We start from the raw sequence: 26,125 nt of genomic DNA on the forward strand, positions 1-26,125 counted from the left end.
TCTGATACCAATTGTTAGGTCACACAACACTGTAGAAGGGGGTTGAATACAGTGTTTAATACAATCAAATCGATTTCGAACACAAATAACAGTAAACAGATATATTCAATATAATAAACTCTGTTACAATGGAACTGTTTCTCTCAGTGATGAACAAATATCATGAGAGCTGCTAGGTTATAATGTATGATCTTCTCGTTAATGATAACACATATAGTGTAAACCTATGTCTGTGTTTATATAGTACACAGTTACAAGATAACTTCTAATTGATATGGAATATAATTTTGTCTCCTAAAATATATCAATCAGATATCTTATACAAGTCTTCTTATCTTCTAACTCTTTCCATGCATATCTTCTTTTGTATTAGTCTCGATCTTCTTTCCTGTAAATCAACTTCCTTCCTTAACTGTAAGTCCTCCCATACTTAAATTCTGATATCTATCTTCTGATATTTATCTTCTGATAGCCTAAGTTCTGATATCCTTAAGTTCTGACTTCCAGTAAGTACTGATTCCAGTAAGTATTGATATTTCCTGTTTGTTAAGATCTGAAAACTAAACATGAAACATATTAGACATGACATCTCAAATATATCTAACAAGATCATTTAGTTTACATATGCCTCCGGGCAAGACTATTATTTTGAATAATTGTTATTACGTTCCCTCTATTGTGAGGAATATTGTTTCTATTCCTATGTTGGATTTTGATGGTTTTTCATTTATTATTAAGAATAATGAATGTTCAATTCTTAGAGATAATGTTCTTTATGGATGTGGTACTTTAAATAATGGTTTGTATGTATGCGACTTAGGAAATGATTTACTTCAGATTGAATAAACTAATAAAAGAAAATGAGATGATGAAAATCTGACCTATTTATAGCACTGTATGCTAGGTCATATTAGTGAGAAAAGATTACGCTCATTACACCAGGAAGAGTTACTTGAACCATTTGATTTTAAATCATATCCGGTGTGTGAATCTTCTCTCATTGGTAAGATGACCAAATCTCCATTTACTGGACATGGAGAGAGAGGTGCAGACGTGTTAGGCTTGGTACACACAGATGTATGTGGACCAATGTCAACACAAGCTATGGGAGAATTTTCATACTTCATTACTTTTATGGATGATAAATCCAGGTTTGGATATGTGTATTTAATGAAACACAAGTCTGAAGCTTTTGAAAAGTTCAAAGAGTACAGATATAAAGCAGAGAAACAAACCAAAATGAGTATTAAAGTTCTTCGATCAGATCGAGGAGGTGAATACTTAAGTGGGGAGTTTCCAAATCATCTCAAAGAAAATGGTATACTATCACAATGGACACCTCATGCAACTCCACAATTGAACAGATTTTCTGAAAGGAGGAACCAGACTTTGTTGGACATGGTTCAGTCCATGATGAGCTATACAGATCTTCCAGTATCCCTTTGGGGTTATGCCATAGAAACCTCAGCATATTTACTGAACAAGGTACCTTCTAAATCTATTCTGAAAACTCCATATGAGATATGGAAAAGAAGGAAGCCAAGTCTTAAACACGTTAAGATTTGGGGATGACCAGCTTTTGTCAAGAAAGTTGAACCTGAAAAGCTGGAATCAAGATCTGTAAAATGTAGGTTTGTGGGATATCCAAAAGAGACTTTAGGATATTACTTTTACACCGAACAAAAGGTGTTAATTTCCAGACATGCGACCTTCTTGGAGAAACAGTTTATCCTTGAAGGGAACAGTGGGAGCAAGGTTGAACTTAATGAAGTTCAAGAAGCACAACCTACAATGGTTCAAGAGGAAGTACCTATTTAGAAAGTACAACCTTCTGTAGAACAGCCTGTACGTAGGTCAAATAGGGTGTCTCGTCAACCTGAGAGGTATTATGGCCTTGTCATTGAGAATGACAATGACTTGTCACTTATTGATGGAGAAGACCCTATGACCTTTGATGAGGCTATGAGTTTTGATGACTCAGAGAAATGGCAGAGTGCCATAAAATCCGAAATGGACTCCATGTATGCTAACCAAGTGTGGACTCTGGTTGAGGCGCCTGAAGGTGTTAAGCCTATTGGGTGCAAGTGGGAATATAAGAGAAAGATTGGAGCAGATGGCTAGGTGGAGACCTATAAGGCTAGGCTAGTGGAAAAAGGATTTAAACAAAGACAAGGGATTGACTTTGATGAAACCTATTCGCCGGTAGCCTTGCTTAAATCCATTCGGATTTTGCTTGCGATTACGGCTTACTATGACTATGAGATCTGACAAATGGACGTGAAAATGGCCTTCCTCAATGGGAAACTTGAAGAGCATGTGTATATGACACAATCAGAAGGATTTGTTTCTAAAGGAAATGAACATCTAGTTTGTAAGCTGAATCGATCCATATACGGACTGAGGCAAGCTTCTCGCACATGGAACGCCCGTTTTGATGAGACAATCAAAGATTTGATTTCATCAAAAATATGGATGAACCATGCATCTACAAGAAGGTTAGTGGGAGCGCGGTAATATTCATAATACTGTATCTGGACGACATACTTCTCATTGGGAATGATATACCAATGCTTCAATCAGTCAAAGTGTGGCTATATAAAAACTTCACGATGAAGGACTTGGGAGAGGCATCTTACATTCTTGGAATAAAGATCTATAGAGCTAGATCAAAGAAAATGTTAGGCTTGACCCAAAGTACATACATCAAAAAAGTTCTAAAGAGATATAGCATGGAAAACTCCAAGAGAGGACTCATTCCCATGAGCCATGGAGTTTCTCTTTCCAAGAAAATATCTCCAAAGACATCTGAGGAGAGAGAGCGTATGAGTAGGATTCCTTATACTTCTGTAATAGGATCTATCATGTACGCGATGTTATGTACTCGGCCTGATGTTGCTCACTCACTTAGTGTGACAAGCAGATTTCAGTCCGATCCAGGTAAGAACACTGGAAAGCGGTGAAAAACATCCTGAAGTACTTGAGAAGGACTAAGGAAATTTTTCTTGTTTATGGTGGTTCTGAGTTGAAAATAAAGGGGTATACAGACTCTAGTTTTCAGTCAGAAATAGATGATAGTAAATCCATGCCAGGGTATATATTTACCCTAAATGGTGGGGCAGTTAGTTGGAAGAGTTCCAAACAGTCAACGACGGCTGACTTCACAGCAGAAGTAGAGTATATAGCTGCAAGTGAAGCTGCAAAAGAAGCTGTTTGGATAAAGAAATTTGTTTCTGAGTTGGGAGTTGTTCCTAGCATAGAAGAGCCAATAGTGTTGTATTGTAATAACAATGCGGCAATAGAACAAGCTAAGGAACCAAGATCTCATAAGAATTCCAAGCATGTCCTGTGGCGCTTTCATCTAATTAGGGAGATTTTTGAAAGAGGAGATGTCAACGTCAAGAGAGTTGACACACATAACAATATAGCAGACCCTTTAACAAAGCCACTTTCTCAAAGTCACTTTGATTGTCATAAAGACAAGATAGGTATTAGATACCAGAGTGATTGGCTTTAGTACAAGTGGGAGATTGAAAGAGATGTGTCCTAAGTCCAATCATGTATGATTATTTAGGAATAACTTTTATGTAATTTGTTTGTTTTCAATTATATTAATAAAATACTTGTTTTGTTTTTATTACGGGCTTTATCTATTTAAGTGTTTAAATAAGATATACCATAATTTAGAGTAAAGCTTTTTTATGGATTATGATGAGATCATAATAATGAGACCTAAAAGATGATAACTCTGAACTTAAATAGTTCCTGGTCATAGGATTACTAATTGGTAATTAGTAATCCGCAAAGATCGGTACATACTATGTTTGCTTCAGTATGAAGGATGTCTGTTCTCATAGACATTTGTGTGGTGACACTATAGCTAGTATGTAGGTGCTTATTATAGAATAAGTTCACTGAACATGACTCGCACAGCTGAACACCTGATGGAGTTCACTCATGTGTCAGCAGTTGTTCACATAGTGATAGTTGTACAAGTGTCCTTAGACTTGAGGTCATCATAGTCATCTTGTGTACACCGAACTATACTTTGGTTTAGTTCTTAGTCTCCAGGGACAATAATAAGGGCTCTTCTGGGTGTAGAAATTTGTACACGAAGATAGTGAATGATCAATAAAGGATCTACCCCTTCTAGTGAAGGAAGAGAATGTTCTATGATGATCCACTTATGCTAGTTCAGGAATCTCCGGCCAGAGTGAATGGAATTAGAAAGGAGTTTCTAGTTCACATTAATTAGAACTAAGCATAGTGAATGGGAAAGCATATGATTAAATTAGATAGACTTGACACGAGTTCTATGCCTTGTATTTAATCGGGACATTGTAGGGTAGAAGAAATTGATTGTACGGTAACTATTCACTGAATAGCTTCTTGGTATTCTAAGCAGTGAATTCGTATTATCCGAATAGTCGCGATATGTTGAGAAGTATCCCTGACGATGTTGAATAAATATGATTAAATTATTAATTAATCATATTTAATAAAGTAGAGAATTTATATTAATAATGATAAAATAGTTTTATTATTATATATTTCTACTACCGGCTTAATATTGAACCTACAGGGTCACACCATAAAAGAGAATGATTTAATGGTGGAGGAATTAATTAATAATGGCTGGTAATTATTTATTTCTGAAATAAATAATATTAGAAAATTTAATAATTGATTAAATGAGATTTAATTAATTATAAATTAATTAAGCAAAATTCTTAATATTATTAATTAAGAATTTAATTTTAGAAATTAAATCAAGTGAGAGAATTGTTTTCTAAAGTGTTTAGAAAAAGGGATTAATGATTAAAAGGTGTTTTAATTATTAGTTAATTGATTAATGAGAATAATTAATTAAAGGGTTATTAATAATAATATTTTATGGGAAAATTTTCAGCTGGAATTTTTGCCTATAAATATACTATTATAAACCCTATTTGCCTTAACTCTAAAAACCCTAATTTTTGAAGAAGAAAAAAAAGAGGCAACCCTAATTCTCTCAACCTCTTCCTCCCTCCATTACTTCGATCTCTTGGTGGATACCGGTGGAGTGCTTCACACTTGAGGAGCAGCTGCTAGGGATCTCCGTTCATCATTCTTGGATCGCTTTTAAAGGTTAGTAGTCGATCACTCACTTTATTTACGAATTATATGCGATTTATATGTGGTTTTATGCGATTTAAATTATTATCCACGCTTCTGTGTATACATAAATCCCATCAATTGAGTACACCAGCTTCTGCATAACACTTGAAATGTTGTCATACTCTTTCTTCCTGCATGTGAAGGCCCTCACTACAGAATCAAACCCAAAGGACCGTTCCTTCCTTAAGTTGGTTCTGTTCAAGCTTGACAAGTTGATTCTTCCATCATAGTTGATGAAGTCTATAAACTCAGTCAGTTCATCCTGGGTTGGCACCTCCACTAAGTTTGCAGTGGGAAGCCCCAAAGCTATATTCATATCTTACTCATTGAACTTTATCTGTTGGCCTCCAACTGTGCAAGTTACCACCATAGATACAGAGTTGTCATTCATAACAGTTCTTACCACAGTTGTTGTCCAAAAGTCATGTAGAACATCCAATTACAAGACTGGGTTAGCTAATAAAGCTCCTGCAAGGTAGGATTCAGACAAGAATTTCACAAATCCCTTGAAACTATCAAGGGCTTGGTAAGCATCAGTAAAAGCTAGGTAATTTGTTCCTTTCTCTGGGATAGTAGCTCTATTGAGTGCCATTGTTGTTTAGTGAGAGTGAATGGCTAATAAAAATTAGTGAGAAAGGAGTGAAAATGAGAGAGAAATCAATTTTGGATTGAAAAGCTAGGTCACTTGAGTTCTCGAAAGTTGTAAGTATGTATACATATCGAGATGTCTGGGTATTTATAGTAAAAGCTAATGACTTATCGAGAAGTCAAAAATAGACGTTTGAAATATACTTATCGAGAAGTCATTTTGAGATGTGAGAAATATATTGATAAGTCATTTTAATTATTCTTGTAGAGAACTAAAAGATTGACTTATTGAGATGTTAAATAAATACCCAGTTTGTCCAAAATGGACTAAATTGTTTCCAATTTTTATTTGAATAAATTCAATAAAATCAGAATAAATTTTCAAAAAGTATTTTACCAAAATAATTTATTAAATTAAATTATTTCAGTTTTGAGTTATTGATAAGTCTAAAAATTATACTTGTAGAGAACTCTGTAAGTTAACACTTGTGGAGAACTCTCCAATGACTTATCGATTAGTCATAGCGAAGCTTATCGAGAAGTCACTCGAGAATCAGTAAACTGACTTATCGAGAACTCATTCGAGAAGTCTTAAAATGACTTGTCGATAAGTCAGTTAGACTTATCGAGAACTCAGTTCTCTATATACTTTTGATCACTTTGATTTTATCTTGTGTTTATTTTACATATTAAATATGTAAATTAACATTTTGACAGTTTTCTTAGAATTGAAAAATTCCAAGCTAAATTTTTATTTTTGAAGAATAAATATGCAGAGATTTCTGAAATATATATATATATATATATATATATATATATATATATTTCATATTTTAGTTAATTTCTAATAAAATTAAATTAATTTTGATTTACTTGAAATTAATCTGCTGCAACACATTAGTTGAGTTCTTGCCTTAGGATGGAGAATTTAACATTCCAATTTCACCTATAAGTCTAGTGAAAGTAGCTTCATCCAAAGGTTTAGTAAAAATATCATCTAATTATTTTTCTGTTGGAACAAGGATGAGCTCAATGGTACCATTTGCAACATGTTCTCTAATAAAATGGTACCTTACATCATTGTGCTTTGTCCTAGAGTGATTAACTGGATTAGCCACAATAGATATAACACTAGTATTATCACATATAATTGGAATTTTGTGTAACACTAGGTCATAGTCCATTAGCTGATTTCTAATCCAAAGCACTTGAGCACATCAACTTCCAGCAGCTATAGATTATGCTTCAGTTGTGGAAGTTGACACGGATTGTTATTTATTGCTATTCCAGGATAGTCTTTATCCAAGAAACTGACAGCTTCCACTAGTACTCTTTCTGTCCACCCTGCATCCAGCAAAATCTGCATATGTGTGTATCCAACAGGTTCAAAACCAGTTCCCTTGGGATCCCATAATCCCAATTTAGGAGTCCCTTTCAAACATCTGAAAATTCTTTTAACAACCATCAAATATGATTCTTTTGGATTGGCTTGAAATATTGCACAAAGACATGTTGCAAACATGATGTCTGGTCTACTTGCAATTAAGTAAAGCAATGATCCAATCATTCCTCTATAGCTTGAAATATCTACAGTTTTGCCTTTTCTATCTTCATCCAACTTTGTTGCTGTAGACATAGGTGTAGAAGCAGGTGAACAATCAACCATACCAAACTTCTTCAATAAATCTTTTACATATTTAGTTTGGCTGATGAAGATCCCATCATTTCTTTTACTAACTTGAAGTCCAAGAAAGTAACTTAATTCCCCCATCATGCTCATTTCATATCCACTCTGCATAAGCTTAGAAAATCTTTGGAAAAGCTTTCCATTTATAGAACCAAAGATAATGTCATCAACATAGATCTGAAATAGGATCATATTATTACCATGGTTTTTGTAGAAGAGAGTCTTGTCTATGATACCTCTAGTAAAACCATTTTTAAGCAAGAATTCTGACAATGTATCATACCAAGCTCTAGGTGCCTGCTTTAGTCCATATAGAGCCTTGAGTAACTTGTACATAAAATTTGGAAATTCTGGATCTTCAAAGCCAGGTGGCTGTTGCACATACACTTCTTCTTCTAACTCACCATTTAGGAAGGCACTCTTAACATCCATTTGATACACTTTGAAATTTGAATGTGCAACAAATGCTAGAAAAAATCTTATTACTTCAAGTCTTGCAACTAGAGCAAAAGTTTCATCATAATCAATTCCTTCTTCCTATGAGTAGCCTTTTGCAACCAACCTTGATTTGTTTCTGGTAACTATACCATTTTCATCCATCTTGTTCCTGAACACCCATTTTGTTCCAATTACACTTCTATTCTTTGGTGCAGGAACCAGCTCCCAAACTTTGTTTCTTACAAACTGATTAAGCTCCTCTTGCATGACAGATATCCAATCAGGATCCATTAGAGTTTCTTCAGTTTTCTTGGGCTCTACCTGAGACAGGAAGCATGCATGTAGGCATTCATTAGCAGTTGCACTTCTAGTCCTTACACCAGCATTTGGATCACCAATAATTGCATTTGGATTGTGGCTTCTATCCCATTTTATGGTGAGTTTTTTTATTAGTGCCTTCATCATTTTCGTCATTATTGGTATGATTTGTAGATCCTTCTTCTCTTTCTCCCCCTAAGTTTGTGCTATCAAAATCAGTTGTTTGAGATGAGCTTCCATTTCCATGATTTTCCTGTTCAGTAGACTCTTTATTCATTATTTGTTGGTGCATTGACTTCACCTTCTTCATCAGAATCACTGTTAATGTTAAGATTTTCAAATGCAAGGGCTTAAGCTTCATTCTCATCAACACATTCCAAGCCTGGACATTTGTCATCATCAAAAGTCACATATGTGCTCTCCATGATTTTCTTTTGATCAACTACATAAACCTTGTAGTCAGTTCTCTCCAATGAATATCCCAGAAAAATTGCTTCAAAAACCTTTGAGTCAAATTTTCCCACATATTCAGAGTTGTTTTTTAAAATGTAACACTTGCTTCCAAACACATGAAGATGCTTTACAGTAGGCTTTCTTTTAGACATGATTGAGTGAGGTGATTTGCCATGTATTTTGTTGATGAGATATCTGTTTTGAGTGTAGCATGCAGTATTAACAGCTTCTTCCCAGCAACTAGTTGGCAACTTGGCATCTTGCAGCATTATCCTTGCAGCTTCTACTAATGTTCTGTTCTTTATCTCAACTACACCATTTTGTTGAGGTGTTCTAGCAGCAGAAAATTCTTGTACAATGCCTTTTCCTTTGCAGAATTTACTCAATGTTGCATTCCTGAATTCTGTCCCATTATCACTTCTCAATCTTTTCACACAGTTTTGATCTTCAATCTTTTTTCTTATCTTCTTTATATGCTCAATTATGATGTGTGGAGTTTCATCCTTAAAATGCATAAATTCTACCCAAGTGTATCTTGAGAAATCATCCACCATCACAAGTGCATATTTGTTCCTTAAAATTGAATAAGACATTTACTGGCCCAAACAAGTCCATGTGAATAAGTTGCAATGGTGCACTTATGGAATTCACAGTTTTTGACTTATGACTTGATCTTTTCATTTTTCCTTTCTAACAGGCTTCACAAACTTCAATTTGAGAAAACTCTAACTTTGGAATATCTCTCACCAACTCCTTCTTGACCAGAGTATTGATTGCCTTATAGTTTAGATGTGAAAGTTTTTTATTGTAACACCCCCAAATCCGGGGTCGGGGATCCGGGTTGTCACGAGTTCCATTTCCCTTAATAACACCCAATCTTAATAAATAATCAACTACTCTGTACTGTGACCCCACAATAAACACACACACCACAAGTTATAGTCCTAGAGATGAATATCCAAAAATAATCACAAGTCGTTTTATTCCACCAATATATGCCAATACACCTTAAAAGGGGTTCTGAATAAATTTACATTTCTTTGCCATTATTACAATTCATAAATATACATAATCTGATACATTAAAAGTTGAAAGCCTAGCCTATTGGTAGTTCCTACCTCAGCTACAGCGACATCAACGCCTATAGGAAACTGCGGGACGTTTCCTATCTGCTCACGAATTGGGAGCTTGGTCCTGTTCATCTTGCCTATCTGATGTTGTGTGATGAAAGAGGAAAGCAAGGGTGAGCAGCAAGCCCACCAAAATAATATTTATAATAACTTACAATATATGAGCATTCTCATAGTACTCAAGAAAGTCTTGGTTAAGAAGAAATGAACCAAGTCGATATCTTAATGCGATGAAGTCGCAAAATATTCAGTATATATATATATACTTTTCAAAATATTGGAAGTCCTCTTCCATGCATAATACACACAGAGTTCCAGTGTATAACTGTATAAAAATACCGTTGCAAGGTGATCTCATATATCTAACCTTGTCTCAACGTTTTTCTGAAAATCTTTGTCATGCATAAGATAATCATTTACTAGATATAAGTTTAAAAGATGAAGTTACAAGATACTCCAATATACTTATATTATTTCCAAATACTACTTGAACCACCACCGTTCAAGTTATAATTAGTTCAAAAGTTCATCACATAGATGAGACTACAAGATAATACTTGAATAGATTCAACATTTAAAATATCATCAAAATAAAATGAAGTTATGAGATACTTCATTTGATGCAAACATCATTTTGAAAACTTGACCCTGCCAATACTCAACAATCGCCCAACCGTAGCCTTTCTATCGAAGTGCTCTGGGTAGTGTTGCAGAAATATCCAATTGGATGATGAACTCATTACGGGAGTTTGCCGCGCCAGGAAGACCACTTACGATGATCAGTCGTAGTAGTGCAACCCCACCATTTTCTACATGTAGAGGAGAACCTGTCGGATTTACTTGTCAACCGAACATTGAACTCCTAAGGAATGGACCGCCTTAGCGGAACTTCCAGGCCATTTGGGCCAATATAATAAGGCTGGGCCGGCGCCACTCGACCACTTACGCCACTCCTAGTTCAGATGAAATCCATGACTCTGAAACGTAAAGCTCGTTCCCCCTTTCCCCAAGTAGAAACTTGTTGATACGGCTCCACCAAGAAGTCATATCTAGTTGGAAAGGAGAACTCACCGATATTTCCCAGGCGATGCCTGTTAATGGATTAACTTGTTCCAAGAATTTTACTTCCCGAGTATTGGGTAAGTAATCAAAAACTCTTTTATCAAGACAGCAACCTTGTTGCGAATATAAAACACACCACAGAGTCGGATCCCTCAGGTTTTGAGCAAGTATTTAAATTTCTTCGAAAGGAGGATCTTAAATATAAAAATGAGTTTTGGGATCCGCTCTAACTTTTAAAAAATCATTTTGAAGACTCGCAAAACATTTTTAAGAATGTTTGGAGTGATGCTGATTTTACAAAATAAATTAGTCCCAATATATTAGAAAATATCTGAATATTATTATTTAAATAATATTTCCATAAAGAATAATCTTTATAAAAATAATTGAAGTAGAAGTTTTAAAACTTATACTTGAAATGAATATTAAATAACCAAAGATATACCTATACGAAAGTATTGTCTTTATTTGAATAATCAAAAGTGAGTTTGATTATCGACACCTTATTCTTTAATAAAATAAAAAATATATCTCAGCAAATAATCGGAGTCATAGATCCTCAAATGAATATTCAAATAATATTTAATAAATAAAATAAGCTGAGTCATAAGCCCTCGAATGAATATTCGAAATAATATTCAATAAATAAATAAGCTAGGTCATAAGCCCTCGAATGAATATTCGAAATAATATTCATTAAATAAATAAGCTGAGTCATAAGCCCTCAAATGAATATTCGAAATAATATTCATTAAATAATAAGCTGAGTCATAATACCTCGAATGAATATTATAAATAATATTCATTAAATAAAATAAAGGAGTCATACATCCTCTAATGAATATCCAAGTAATATTCAATAAATAATATAAAGGAGTCATAAGTCCTCGAATGAATATTCAAGATAATATTCATTAATAAAATAAAGTTATCGAATAAACCTTATTCAATTAATAGTTTTGAAAACTATAACCATATATATATATATATAAATATATATATATAAAATCTACTCGGGATCCTCGACTCCCGGTTTTAGAAAATGTTTTCACCATTGGGTCCCTATACTAAGGGTATATGCAAATTACCGCTATTCTCTAGCATCGGTATTATCAACTGAACCAATAGATATATATATGGCAAGCATACGAAACAGGCATGCATATATATACCATATCAGCATGCTTCAATATATCGCAAAATTTGCTAATTAACCAACATGCATCTGTCACAAGATAATGCATATACATATATACATCACAACAACAGTATAACGGGTAGAAAACTTGCCTGAGCGACTGGGGGTTACAATGGCTCGGGACGAGTCTGGTAACCTATAAACAACAAGTAAGTTGGAATTAAACCAAAGTCACTTGTAAATCTATACATTAACCAACTTAGACTCCAACGCTCGCTTTGCGCTTACTGATTCTCTTAAGTCACTCGATTACCCTCGGCTCCACCATTTTTAATAATTTTACCATCACGAGTTTTAAGGCGATTCCTTCGCGAGTGTCTTACCAACTGCCTATTACACCTTACATAAATGTTTCATACTTCAATTAGTCCTTTAAGGTCTTTAACCTATGTTTCAAAGTAAGGCGAGGGGTAAGGGTTCGTTCGCGAAACGTCGTTACTTAAAATGGCCGTTTCTCCTAAACCGTTCATCGGAATCCAACGAACCACATATCAAAACGAAGCTCGTAACATGAACTATCTAAACATGGCAATGGTCAAAACCTAGCAGTGAGTTCAAGGGTTCTCATGTTAAGAACAAAAACAGTCTACGGTAAATCGGGCATTACGACGGCTATGTTTACGCGATTTCCCAAATTTAAACCATTCCAAAACAACCACCAATCAACCCCAATTCACAACCCAATCAAAACTCCATCCATATTACTTTACAACAGCCCCAAATAAACTCATTATAATCAATTTACTTAATCCTAAAACTTGAATTTAAACTATACTACATTCTTTAATCAAATCATAAGATTTCAACATTCCAATCTCCACCATTTCAACCCAACTCTAAACCATCCATCATTAAGCTACTCTAATACCAAAACAACCAAAATCACCCTAATATACAAAGTAAAGCTAGGGTTTGGAGATGTTATACCTTCCTTGAAGCTTCTTAATCAATGAAAGATCCTTGGAATGCCCATGGAAGCCTTGATCTATGCTTAAGCTACCTTGAACTTTCATAAAAATCAAGAAAACCAAAGTTATTTCTTGAAGGTTACTATTCACCATCTTCTTCCTTGATTTATAAAAAAAGATTGGCTTGGAATTAGAAGCTTAAACTTATAGGAAGTATGTAACTATCCATGGGGAAGCTTAGATAAATTCCTTGCTAAATAGTAAGTGGTGGAGATTGGATCTTCATTTTGCTAAGAAAGGAGCTGAGAGCTTCATGAAGAAATGGAGGGTTTTGTGTTTTATTTGATGAAAAAAATGAAATTTTTTGCTTGGTTGGTTGAATTTTGATTTGTTTTAGGTTAATTACCTAATTAACCTTGACTTTGTGTGGTTATCATTCAACCATACTTCCTTCCCTCCTATGTCATGCTTACATCACATTGCTATGTCATCATCCCTTTCTTGACCTTTTCTCATTGGTTGGATGACATCATCCCCTCTAATCTCTTTGATTAGCTTCTAATTGTTTGCCTAATGACCGCTGATCTGTTATACGGTTCGCTTAACTTTCGTTCTCGTTTCTCGTTTGAGGGATCATACCCGGGATCTTATTACTTGGGTTTCCTTAACCTTTCTCAATACATTCTAATCCTTTTATGATCCTCTCTTATAATCCTTTTATTTAAATCCTTTTTATCCTGTTACCTTATACTCAATTCTTTCCGTATCTAGTGGATTTCCGGGAAAAATCAAAGTATTCGGAATTGAATTCTGACGATCTTTACATACACTTATATGTCATATAGAGTGCCAATAAAATCTCAGAATATCCATAAAAGAACCTCTACATAGAGTGGCATGAAAAGTTTTCTCATTCAGTATAATCTGCAAAATCACTATTCATAAGGGTTTCAAAAATTTCCAAAAATTGGGGTTATTACAGTCTCCCCTCCTTAAAAGGATTTCGTCCCGGAATCAGATAGAAAATGAATAGGGATACTCTCTTAGCATTGCACTTTCTAACTCTCGAGTAAATTTTCCCACATTGTGGTTTTACCAACAAACTTTGACTAGTTTGATAACTCTTCTCCTAAGTATTTGTCCATTTTTGATCTATAACCCTTCCTGGTTGCTCCATGTAGGTTACGTCTGGTTGCATGTCTATGCGCTCATATGCCCCTATTTGTCTGGCATCCGAATTACACTTCCTTAACATTGATACGTGAAACACGTTACGACCTGCTACATGTTCGGGGTTAGGGCTAGCCCATATGCTATCCTCCCAATACGTCTTAATATATCCAAGGGTCCAATAATTCGTGGACTTAGCTTTCATTTCTTTCTGAACCTCATCCTTCCTTTCCAAGGAAATACCTATAACAACACTAGGTCCCCTACTTCCTATTCCTTGTCCTTTCGTGTCAAATCAACATACTTCTTATGTCCATCTTGGGCTACTACCAGCCGTCCTCTGATTAAATCTATTAAATCCTGGGTCCTTTGGACCACTGCTGGTCTGAGCATCTTGCGCTCTACAACTTCATCCTAACATAAGGGAGATCGACATTGTCTTCCCTCAAGGATCTCATAAGGCGACATCTCAATAATGACATATGATCTATTGTCGTAAGATACCTTAATCCGCGTTAAGTGATCATTCCAAATTCTTTCAAGTCTATTGCACCGGCTCTCATCATAGCTTCTAGCATTATAGCTTTTGCTTCTCAATACCCATTCTTTTCCAGTTCATAATCGCTACTACCTTCCGTTCCTAATATTATACTGGTTATACTTTTGCTCGTTAGCGTTCTATAACCTTTTAATAACCTCGTCAACCTTAGTATCACGAATGTGTTTCCATTCCGAATACTACCACAACTTTATTACTCCTTTTTCAGCTGTTTCTATTTTCCAAAATTTGATCAATCATATAGTAGTAAAGGAATTTGTTGAGAGATCACCATGATCATGAACACTTGTTCTATTGCATAGTTAGTACAGAAGGTGGCCAGCCTTTAGTACTTGACAAGTAATTAAACAATAGATGGTATCCTACTAGGCTTCTATCACACAGATAGATAGTCATTCGGCAATACCTCCCCTTCTGGAAGGGTTGTTCTTCTCAGTTTATATGAAATGAAAAGAAGAGAAAAGAACGAATTGAAGAGAATTGTATATATGAAAAAAAAAATATACTGCCACAAAATATCTGGCTTGGAACCTACCTCTGAACTATAGAGGTTTGTCATAGGAGAACAAAACATATATGTATTTATATCAACATCAAGTATTATAGCATCGTATTTCACATGCCTAAATATTTTCGCTATTCCGTCCATCATTCTATGGACCCAAGCTCTTCCTCGAGCTTATACACAATCACCTTTGAAACTCCCTCGATATCGAAAATCGAATCTGGGATCTCATTCTAGACATCATCATTACTAGAATTCTATGCTTGTATCGCAACCTTCCTCGCATAATAATACGACTCTCTATTGATAAGAAAGAATAAATATTCAATAGGTAGATACTCTACTTAATTAGTCTATCAATGATAAGTTATACACTACCACGACCCGATTAGTGGTACTCAATCTCACACCCATTCCAATACAACTCTCACGGTTATAATCAGCTCATTACTCGCAGAATCATTGCTACCTTACTATGGTCCACCACTGACCTACTGTAGTCGTTCATTTTCCATGAAGTCTTAATAGCTAATCATACGGAGTCCATACATCTCGTATCTAATTCTTCTAAGGAGGTAACATGATCACCGTTCATGATTCATGAAGAACACTCCTGAACTTGACGTACTTTCATGACATGAAGTAGATAAAATTGCAGAAGAATTTCAGTCAAAGCAACGATAGCAGGTTAATACCATTCTTAATCGTATACCTTAAATAGAAGACTTAACTCAAGGGTTCGTCTAGTCCTTTTTGAAACATGGTCCTGGCTTATCTCAAGATAGTATCTTCTGAGATAGATAGCCCGCTCATGGCGATTACACGAATTAAACCTTTACCAACTACTATTACGGTTGGGTATTGCACAGTCATCGGAAGGAATGTCAATCTTCCAAACCATAATACAACCTGCATAGCTTTAACCATCATCACTGTATTCCTTTGGCACAAGCGCCTATAATTATCCTCTTACCTTTAAAGTGTCGGCCACCTCTTTGGCCTTTCCTGATAGTAAAATTTCCTTACAGTCAATGTCATTTTAACCACCTCCAAATAAATTTTCTACCTTATTTCAATCACAGCTTACGAGAAGATGTTTTCCTTAAAATCTGATGAGTACAAAAAAATCACCATTTTTCCATAAGTTATTGCCTCAGTCTTTAGAGGTTAACCACTGTCACGATTGACTCTCAATCATACTTAGAACATCTTTTATCTTAGGCCCTAATTGCCCTGAACAATTTCGACCTTTACTGGTTCGATCCATACTTTCTCGTGGTTTAACACGTGCCCACCTGGCATCATTATAATTACGTCATATTTACTTTATCAACATTTCTATTCTTGAGAATATTGAATTTTACCTTTCTCCTTGTAAAACCTCTAAGGTTATCCTTCAATCGTTCCTCCTGTATTCCCTATATACATGGCATATCAAAATACCATTTACTAATACTAGAACCATTGTCTATATACTTCTGAAAAATTTCTCCACTGATTCTTAAAGGTTGTTGTTACCTTAACCCTTTCCAAATCATACTGTCAAAACTCATACTGTCCCTATTAAGGGTGAAATGCCAACCTTTATGCATTCCCCTAGGATTCATTTTAAGTTACCGATGTTCTATCCTTAATTCCTACCTTTAAAAAGGTACATGCATCCTTCCATGGATAGATCAAGTCATATATCCCTGATAAGGGTGTCTTATTCAATCATTCCCACCTCGATAGTACATGTCTAATTTCACAATAACATCTGTATTCAAACTGAGGTCAACCCATATGGCCTTCATAAGATAACAACGGTTATCCGTTTTTCTTGCCTAATTTGGTAACGATAACAAGGATGTTCTGGAAGATATTGGTTGTGTTCAACGTGAACTTCTTCTTAATAATTCCTTATTTACTTTTGTTGTTTTATCTCAACAGTCACCTCAATGTTGGGATATCTTTCATATTTGGCGTCTCCCTTTCTGGGTATCATGCCACCGGTCTTACACTTCACCTTCTTGAAGGTCACTTCCTTCATCCAATTTTCTTAATTTCTTACTTTCTTGTCTCCTCAGTCTATCCGCGTCTCATTATTTATCCTTCGAATTATCTCAAGGTTTCCTCGAATCTTCCCAACTTACAGGGGATAAAATATATGTTTCTCTTATGCCCTCAACCATTAATTTTAACTCATGGTGAATCACCCTCATCCTGACGATTACATACTTTTCTATTTCTATTGCTACGAGTCTTTAGGGTTTCCACATACCCAACTCCCTTATCATTCCTCAAACTCTATTGCCGTTATATTCCTTTCCACTTCAATTTCTTTTTATTTTCCTTTCTCTTATCATTATTTCATGAACCAACACAACATAAGCATTGATTTCAAACATCCCGTCATTCTGGATTCGTGCCCTTAGAACGAAACTTGACAACTTTTACAACTTAGATTCACAATTCATCATACTCGTCTGCCTTTGTTCTAGCTCCAAAGCTTTTACACTATCTCCTTATCTTTGGGAATTACTTTCCCGAAAACAATTGACTGAACCTAAATCAGTTTATTATAATCTCTTGCTCCGTGCCTTCCTTGGCCTTTCACCAGTGGGTGGTCTCTCTCTTAGGAGGGTAAGTGACAAAAACACTCTTTTGTGATTCGTCAATCATTTAGAATCTTAAATGATTCCTCTATTTCCTTTAGCCAGGCTCTTGCCTCGGCTGGGTCAGCTTGTTCCTTGGAACTCTGAGAGCTTAGCGACTTAAAGGTCCTGAAAGAATTTCTCACCGCATTGTTTCCTCTGGGTGGTGGTTGGGGATAATAGTCTAAGTTATGTCTAGAAAGGTCCATAAATTGTCGTATAGGAGTACCGTCTCGGTTATCCTTTCCTTACTTGACTTCTATTTCCTTAGTCTGAACGTTTCCTCCTCCCCCCCGTAATCGGGGTCATCCTTCATGTTTTAAATCCTCATTTTCCACTTCATTATGTTATGGGTTCTTTCTATCTTGATGGCGACCTCCCTGACTATCACGTTCAGGGTTTGCTCTAAATCTTATTCCTCAAACTAGCTTTCATCTAAGATCTCATCTTTAAGCTCTTGAACATTTGGAACCCAAATTCTGTAGGAATACCTCATTATTCCCTTATCATCTTTCTCGATATTAATCTTTTATCTAATTGTTGGCTCTCTGCCTTCGTTCATCACTTTTTCTGGCACAATCTGTTCTTTTCCAATAATTTGAACTGTATTGCAATCTCAAACAGCTTTTCGGTACCGGCTCCGGTTACCTTCACTTCTATTTCCATTTTCTCAAAATCTCTTATAAACTTTCCAAAAGACATTATCATCTTGAGTCTCTCCTTTTTACTAAGGGCATCAGCCACCATATTGGCTTTCCCCGAATGATAAAGAATCTCTCAATCATAATTCTTAATTAGCTCTAACCGCCTCCTCTGGCGTATGTTGATCTCTTTCTACGTGAAAATGCACTAGAGCACTTATGGCTTGTGTAAATCTCGCACTTCTCTCCATACAAGTAGTGCCTCCAATATTTAGGGCAAAACTATTGCCACGAGCCTAAGCTCATGGGTGGGGATATCAAATTTTATATTCCCTTAATTGTCTTGACGCGTACGCGATTACCTTGCTGTGCTGTATAAGAAGCACCCTAATTCCTTATGCGAAGCGTCACTACACTTCACAAAATCTCATTTTCCATCCGGCAACGCCAACATAGGGAACGTCACCAACCTTTGCTTCGGTTCTTAAAAGTTGTTCTCGGATTTCTCTGTCCATTCGAACTTCTCAGTCTTACGAGTAAGCCGCGTTAAAGGGGGCTACTATCTTTACAAACTTGAACGAACCTCCGGTAGTGACCGACCAATCCTACCTCTGGTAGTCGACCTAACCATGGTCATCAATTCATCAATGGTCCTTTATTCATTCTTGTCAGGATCCTCCATGGGATTCTCCTCAGCAACTGTCCCTTCTAGGACAACATCCTCCACCGCTACATCTTCAATATGAACATCATCCGATCCCGTGTTAGGACGCTCTATCGGATCCATAATCTGATCTCCAATAAGTAATAAAACATCATCGCATTGTTGCTCCTCAACCTTAGGGTTTGGAGTCCCGCTACCATATACGATAATGAACTATGCTTCTATCACGATATTTATAAGGGTTCCCATAAGGGTTTTAACTGTCAGTAGTACGTTAGGTAGCCCGACTATGAACTTGGCAAGAGTTCTTATTATCTTAGTGAACTTATTATCTTAACGTCACATCATCTCTGAGGTTTATAACGCTTAGCTCTGATACCATTTCTGTAACACCCCCAAATTCGGGGTCGGGGATCCGGGTTGTCACGAGTTCCATTTCCCTTAATAACACCCAATCTTAATAAATAATCAACTACTCTGTACTGTGACCCCACAATAAACACACACACCACAAGTTATAGTCCTAGAGATGAATATCCAAAAATAATCACAAGTCGTTTTATTCCACCAATATATGCCAATACACCTTAAAAGGGGTTCTGAATAAATTTACATTTCTTTGCCATTATTACAATTCATAAATATACATAATCTGATACATTAAAAGTTGAAAGCCTAGCCTATTGGTAGTTCCTACCTCAGCTACAGCGACATCAACGCCTATAGGAAACTGCGGGACGTTTCCTATCTGCTCACGAATTGGGAGCTTGGTCCTGTTCATCTTGCCTATCTGATGTTGTGTGATGAAAGAGGAAAGCAAGGGTGAGCAGCAAGCCCACCAAAATAATATTTATAATAACTTACAATATATGAGCATTCTCATAGTACTCAAGAAAGTCTTGGTTAAGAAGAAATGAACCAAGTCGATATCTTAATGCGATGAAGTCGCAAAATATTCAGTATATATATATATACTTTTCAAAATATTGGAAGTCCTCTTCCATGCATAATACACACAGAGTTCCAGTGTATAACTGTATAAAAATACCGTTGCAAGGTGATCTCATATATCTCACCTTGTCTCAACGTTTTTCTGAAAATCTTTGTCATGCATAAGATAATCATTTACTAGATATAAGTTTAAAAGATGAAGTTATAAGATACTCCAATATACTTATATCTTTTCCAAATACTACTTGAACCACCACCGTTTAAGTTATAATTAGTTCAAAAGTTCATCACATAGATGAGACTACAAGATAATACTTGAATAGATTCAACCTTTAAAATATCATCAAAATAAAATGAAGTTATGAGATACTTCATTTGATGCAAACATCATTTTGAAAACTTGACCCTGCCAACACTCAACAATCGCCCAACCGTAGCCTTTCTATCGAAGTGCTCTGGGTAGTGTTGCAGAAATATCCAATTGGATGATGAACTCATTACGGGAGTTTGCCGCGCCAGGAAGACCACTTACGATGATCAGTCGTAGTAGTGCAACCCCACCATTTTCTACATGTAGAGGAGAACCTGTCGGATTTACTTGTCAACCGAACACTGAACTCCTAAGGAATGGACCGCCTTAGCGGAACTTCCAGGCCATTTGGGCCAATATAATAAGGCTGGGCCGGCACCACTCGACCACTTACGCCACTCCTAGTTCAGATGAAATCCATGACTCTGAAACGTAAAGCTCGTTCCCCCTTTCCCCAAGTAGAAACTTGTTGATACGGCTCCACCAAGAAGTCGTATCTAGTTGGAAAGGAGAACTCACCGATATTTCCTAGGCGATGCATGTTAATGGATTAACTTGTTCCAAGAATTTTACTTCCCGAGTAGTGGGTAAGTAATCAAAAACTCTTTTATCAAGACAGCAACCTTGTTGCGAATATAAAACACACCACAGAGCCGGATCCCTCAGGTTTTGAGCGAGTATTTAAATCCCCTTCGAAAGGAGGATCTTAAATATAAAAATGAGTTTTGGGATCCGCTCTAACTTTTAAAAAATCATTTTGAAGACTCACAAAACATTTTTAAGAATGTTTGGAGTGATGCTGAGTTAACAAAATAAAATCAGTCCCAATATATTAAAAAATATCTGAATATTATTATTTAAATAATATTTTCATAAAGAATAATCTTTATAAAAATAATTGAAGTAGAAGTTTTAAAACTTATACTTGAAATGAATATTAAATAACCAAAGATATACCTATACGAAAGTACTATCTTTATTTGAATAATCAAAAGTGAGTTTGATTATCGACACCTTATTCTTTAATAAAATAAAGAATATATCTCAGCAAATAATCGGAGTCATAGATCCTTAAATGAATATTCAAATAATATTCAATAAATAAAATAAGCTGAGTCATAAGCCCTCGAATGAATATTCGAAATAATATTCAATAAATAAATAAGCTGAGTCATAAGCCCTCGAATGAATATTCGAAATAATATTCATTAAATAAATAAGCTGAGTCATAAGCCCTCGAATAAATATTCGAAATAATATTCATTAAATAATAAGCTGAGTCATAATACCTCGAATGAATATTATAAATAATATTCATTAAATAAAATAAAGGAGTCATACATCCTCAAATGAATATCCAAGTAATATTCAATAAATAATATAAAGGAGTCATAAGTCCTCGAATGAATATTCAAGATAATATTCATTAATAAAATAAAGTTATCGAATAAACCTTATTCGATTAATAGTTTTGAAAACTATAACCATATATATATATAAATATATATATATAAAATCTACTCGGGATCCTCGACTCCCAGTTTTAGAAAATGTTTTCACCTTTGGGTCCCTATACTAAGGGTATATGCAAATTACCGCTATTCTCTAGCATAGGTATTATCAACTGAACCAACAGATATATATATGGCAAGAATATGAAACAGGCATGCATATATATACCATATCAGCATGCTTCAATATATCACAAAATTTGCTAATTAACCAACATGCATCTATCACAAGATAATGCATATACATATATACATCACAACAACAGTATAACGGGTAGAAAACTTGCCTGAGCGACTGGGGGTTACAATGGCTCGGGACGAGTCTAGTAACCTATAAACAACAAGTAAGTTGGAATTAAACCAAAGTCACTTATAAATCTATATATTAACCAACTTAGACTCTAACGCTCGCTTTGCGCTTACTGATTCTCTTAAGTCACTCGAGTACCCTCGGCTCCACCATTTTTAATAATTTAACCATCACGAGTTTTAAGGCGATTCCTTCGCGAGTGTCTTACCAACTGCCTATTACACCTTACATATATGTTTCATACTTCAATTAGTCCTTTAAGGTCTTTAACCTATGTTTCAAAGTAAGGCGAGGGTTAAGGGTTCGTTCGTGAAACGTCGTTACTTAAAACAGCCGTTACTCCTAAACCGTTCATCGGAATCCAACGAACCACATATCAAAACGAAGCTCGTAACATGAGCTATCTAAATATGGCAATGGTCAAAACCTAGCAGTGAGTTCAAGGGTTCTTATGTTAAGAACCAAAACAGTCTACGGTAAATCGGGCATTACGACGACTATGTTTACGCGATTTCCCAAATTTAAACCATTCCAAAACAACCACCAATCAACCCCAATTCACAACCCAATCAAAACTCCATCCATATTACTTTACAACAGCCCCAAATAAACTCATTATAATCAATTTACTTAATCCTAAAACTTGAATTTAAACTATACTACATTCTTTAATCAAATCATAAGATTTCAACATTCCAATCTCCACCATTTCAACCCAACTCTAAACCATCCATCATTAAGCTACTCTAATACCAAAACAACCAAAATCACCCTGATATACAAAGTAAAGCTAGGGTTTGGAGATGTTATACCTTCCTTGAAGCTTCTTAATCAATGAAAGATCCTTGGAATGCCCATGGAAGCCTTGATCTATGCTTAAGCTACCTTGAACTTTCATAAAAATCAAGAAAACCAAAGTTATTTCTTGAAGGTTACTATTCACCATCTTCTTCCTTGATTTATAAAAAAAGATTGGCTTGGAATTAGAAGCTTAAACTTATAGGAAGTATGTAACTATCCATGGGGAAGCTTAGATAAATACCTTACTAAATAGTAAGTGGTGGAGCTTGGATCTTCATTTTGCTAAGAAAGAAGCCGAGAGCTTCATGAAGAAATGGAGGGTTTTGTGTTTTGTTTGATGAAAAAAATGAAACGTTTTGCTTGGTTGGTTGAATTTTGATTTGTTTTAGGTTAATTACCTAATTAACCTTGACTTTGTGTGGTTATCATTCAACCACACTTCCTTCCCTCCTATGTCATGCTTACATCACATTGCTATGTTATCATCCCTTTCTTGCCCTCTTCTCATTGGTTGGATGACATCATCCCCTCTAATATCTTTGATTAGCTTCTAATTGTTTGCCTAATGATCGCTGATCTGTTATACGGTTCGCTTAACTTTCGTTCTCGTTTCTCGTTTGAGGGATCATACCCGGGATCTTATTACTTGGGTTTCCTTAACCTTTCTCAATACATTCTAATCCTTTTATGATCCTCTCTTGTAATCCTTTTATTTAAATCATTTTTATCCTATTACCTTATACTCAATTCTTTCCGTATCTAGTGGATTTCCGGGGAAAATTAAAGTGTTCGGAATTGGATTCTGACGATCTTTACATACACTTATATGTCATATAGAGTGCCAATAAAATCTCAGAATATCCATAAAAGAACCTCTACATAGAGTGGCATGAAAAGTTTTCTCATTCAGCATAATCTGCAAAATCACTATTCATAAGGGTTTCAAAAATTTCCAAAAATTGGGGTTATTACATTTATGCCATAATTTGTTTTGCTCTGTAAATGCCTTGGTGTAGAAGCAACAAATTCCATCCTCATTTATTGATTCCAAGTCTGCAACAAATAAGCTTCCTTTCCTTGCTCCTTTTAGAGCAACTTCATTGGTTTTCTTGCTGATGAAAATGCATTCTTCTTTATCAAATAGAACTTTAAAACTCTTGTCTGCAAACTGGCTGACACTGAGAAGATTTACTTCATGACAAGCTACCAATGCTACATCATCAATGACAATATTTCCAGAAACAATCTTGCCATATCCCATTGTGAATCTTTTGCTATTGTCTCCAAAGGTCACCAAAGGGCCAACCTTCTCCTCAAATTATGATAGCATGGCCTTATCAGATGTCATATGTCTGGAGCATCCACTGTCTATAATCCATATGACCTTCTTCATTTTGCCCCGCACACAATGAGTTTTAAGCGTGTTTAGCAACCCAAGCAGTGTTGGGTACTTTCTTCTTGTTAACTGATTTAGTAGAAGTAGATTTAGAAGTCTCAGAAAGATTAGTATTCATAGATGTTTGTGCATTCTCCCTTGCAGTTGTAGATCCAATACTAACTTCTTTAAGATCTACTCTCATCTTGTGGCAACTCTTCATTACTTTTAAATTAAAGGGAATGCAATCAAACTTATCGCAGAATGAATAGGGATTATTTGCCTTGACTTCATTATACTTGCAGGCTCCCTCAACTGGCTTGCTAACTAACTTTTTACAAGGTTAGGTTAGGTGATTTACAGAACCACATTTTTCACATTTCTTTCTTGGAGCATCTGTAACATAAACAAAGTTATTGCTTTTATTTATTCCAATTTTCCCATTCCTATTCTTCTTCTTCTTTCTTGCATCTTCAGTTTTTATTTCCTTGACAGGTGTCTTGGAGTCTTGATCATCCATGAGCTTCATTTTAACCTCATTGATAAGAGAGCTTTCTTCATTTATCTTTGCAGCATCTTCATCTGCCAGCTCCTATTTGATTATTAACTCATTTTCACTGAATTTAATTTCTCCAGCCTTGAACACAGGTGACTTCACTTTTCTCAGAATTACTGGGACGTCTTCACTAGCAATTCTCTTATCCTTTTCATCTGCAACTTTTTTTTCTATTCAAGGCTTCATAATCAAATCCAATGGCTATGTTAGCACATGCTTTATTTTTCTCATGGTATAATCCAACCAACTCAGATGCATTCTTGAAAGACTTCAATTTTACTTCATTTTCTCTAGCTTCTCCCTTGACACAACTTCAATCTCATTTGTACACTTGAGCTTGTTCTTCAGGTATGCATTTTCTTATTTTACAGCTTCAAGCTCCACTATCAACAATTCAGTTTCTTGTTTCTCATTCTCAAGCTTCTCATTTATCTTTGTCAGTCTGCTAACTTCTTCATTAGCAGCAACCATACTTGTATGAATGTGAAACATTTATGTGCTCATCTTTTCAACAGTTTCCTTATAATGATTTACATTTAAATCAATGGTGGTAAGAGTTGGTACCTGTGTTTTTCATGAGGATGACTCTCCTTTCTCCAAGGCCATTAGTGCATAATTTCCAACTTCATCATCTTCATCATTATCAGAATCATCCCAACTTTTACCCTCTGCAATATAATCTTTGCTTTGTTGTTTCTTTAGAAGAGCTTCATATTTTACTTCCAATTCAAGATAAGCTTTATCTTTCTTTGCTTTCTTGGGTTTCCCGCAATCTGTAGCAAAATGGCCTAACTCATCACAGTTAAAGCACCTTATCTTTGATCTGTCCACATATCGAGTTTTGTTACCATTTTTTTCTATCAGATGTGTACTTTCCTTTCTTTTCCAGCTGTTGTCTTTGTTGAATGATTGTCCTTTACCTGATTTAATAAAATAAATCAGTCCCAATATAGTAGAAAATATATGAATATTATTATTTAAATAATATTCTCATAAAGAATAATCTTTATAAAAATAATTGAAGTAGAAGTTTTAAAACTTATACTTGCAATGAATATTAAATAACCAAAGATATACTTATACGAAAGTACTATCTTTATTTGAATAATCAAAAGTGAGTTTGATTATCGACACATTATTCCTTAATAAAATAAAGAATAATAATTAGTAATTAATCGGAGTCATAAGTCCTCGAATGAATAT

General features: G+C 35.3%; 1 protein-coding gene across 1 annotated transcript in view; it reads left to right on the forward strand.

Annotated features, from left to right (window-relative positions):
* LOC141695904 (uncharacterized) overlaps nt 1-2,960 on the forward strand; it is a 28,094-nt gene extending 25,134 nt beyond the window's left edge. The window contains exons 2-4 of the mRNA XM_074500111.1: nt 892-1,485; nt 1,843-2,046; nt 2,616-2,960. Coding sequence (XP_074356212.1) covers nt 892-1,485; nt 1,843-2,046; nt 2,616-2,960 — 1,143 coding nt within the window. The remainder of the gene's footprint in view (nt 1-891; nt 1,486-1,842; nt 2,047-2,615) is intronic.
* The last annotated feature ends 23,165 nt before the right edge of the window (nt 2,961-26,125 follow it).

The sequence above is a fragment of the Apium graveolens genome, chromosome 11 (genome assembly GCF_009905375.1).
Source record: "Apium graveolens cultivar Ventura chromosome 11, ASM990537v1, whole genome shotgun sequence".
NCBI lineage: Eukaryota > Viridiplantae > Streptophyta > Magnoliopsida > Apiales > Apiaceae > Apium > Apium graveolens.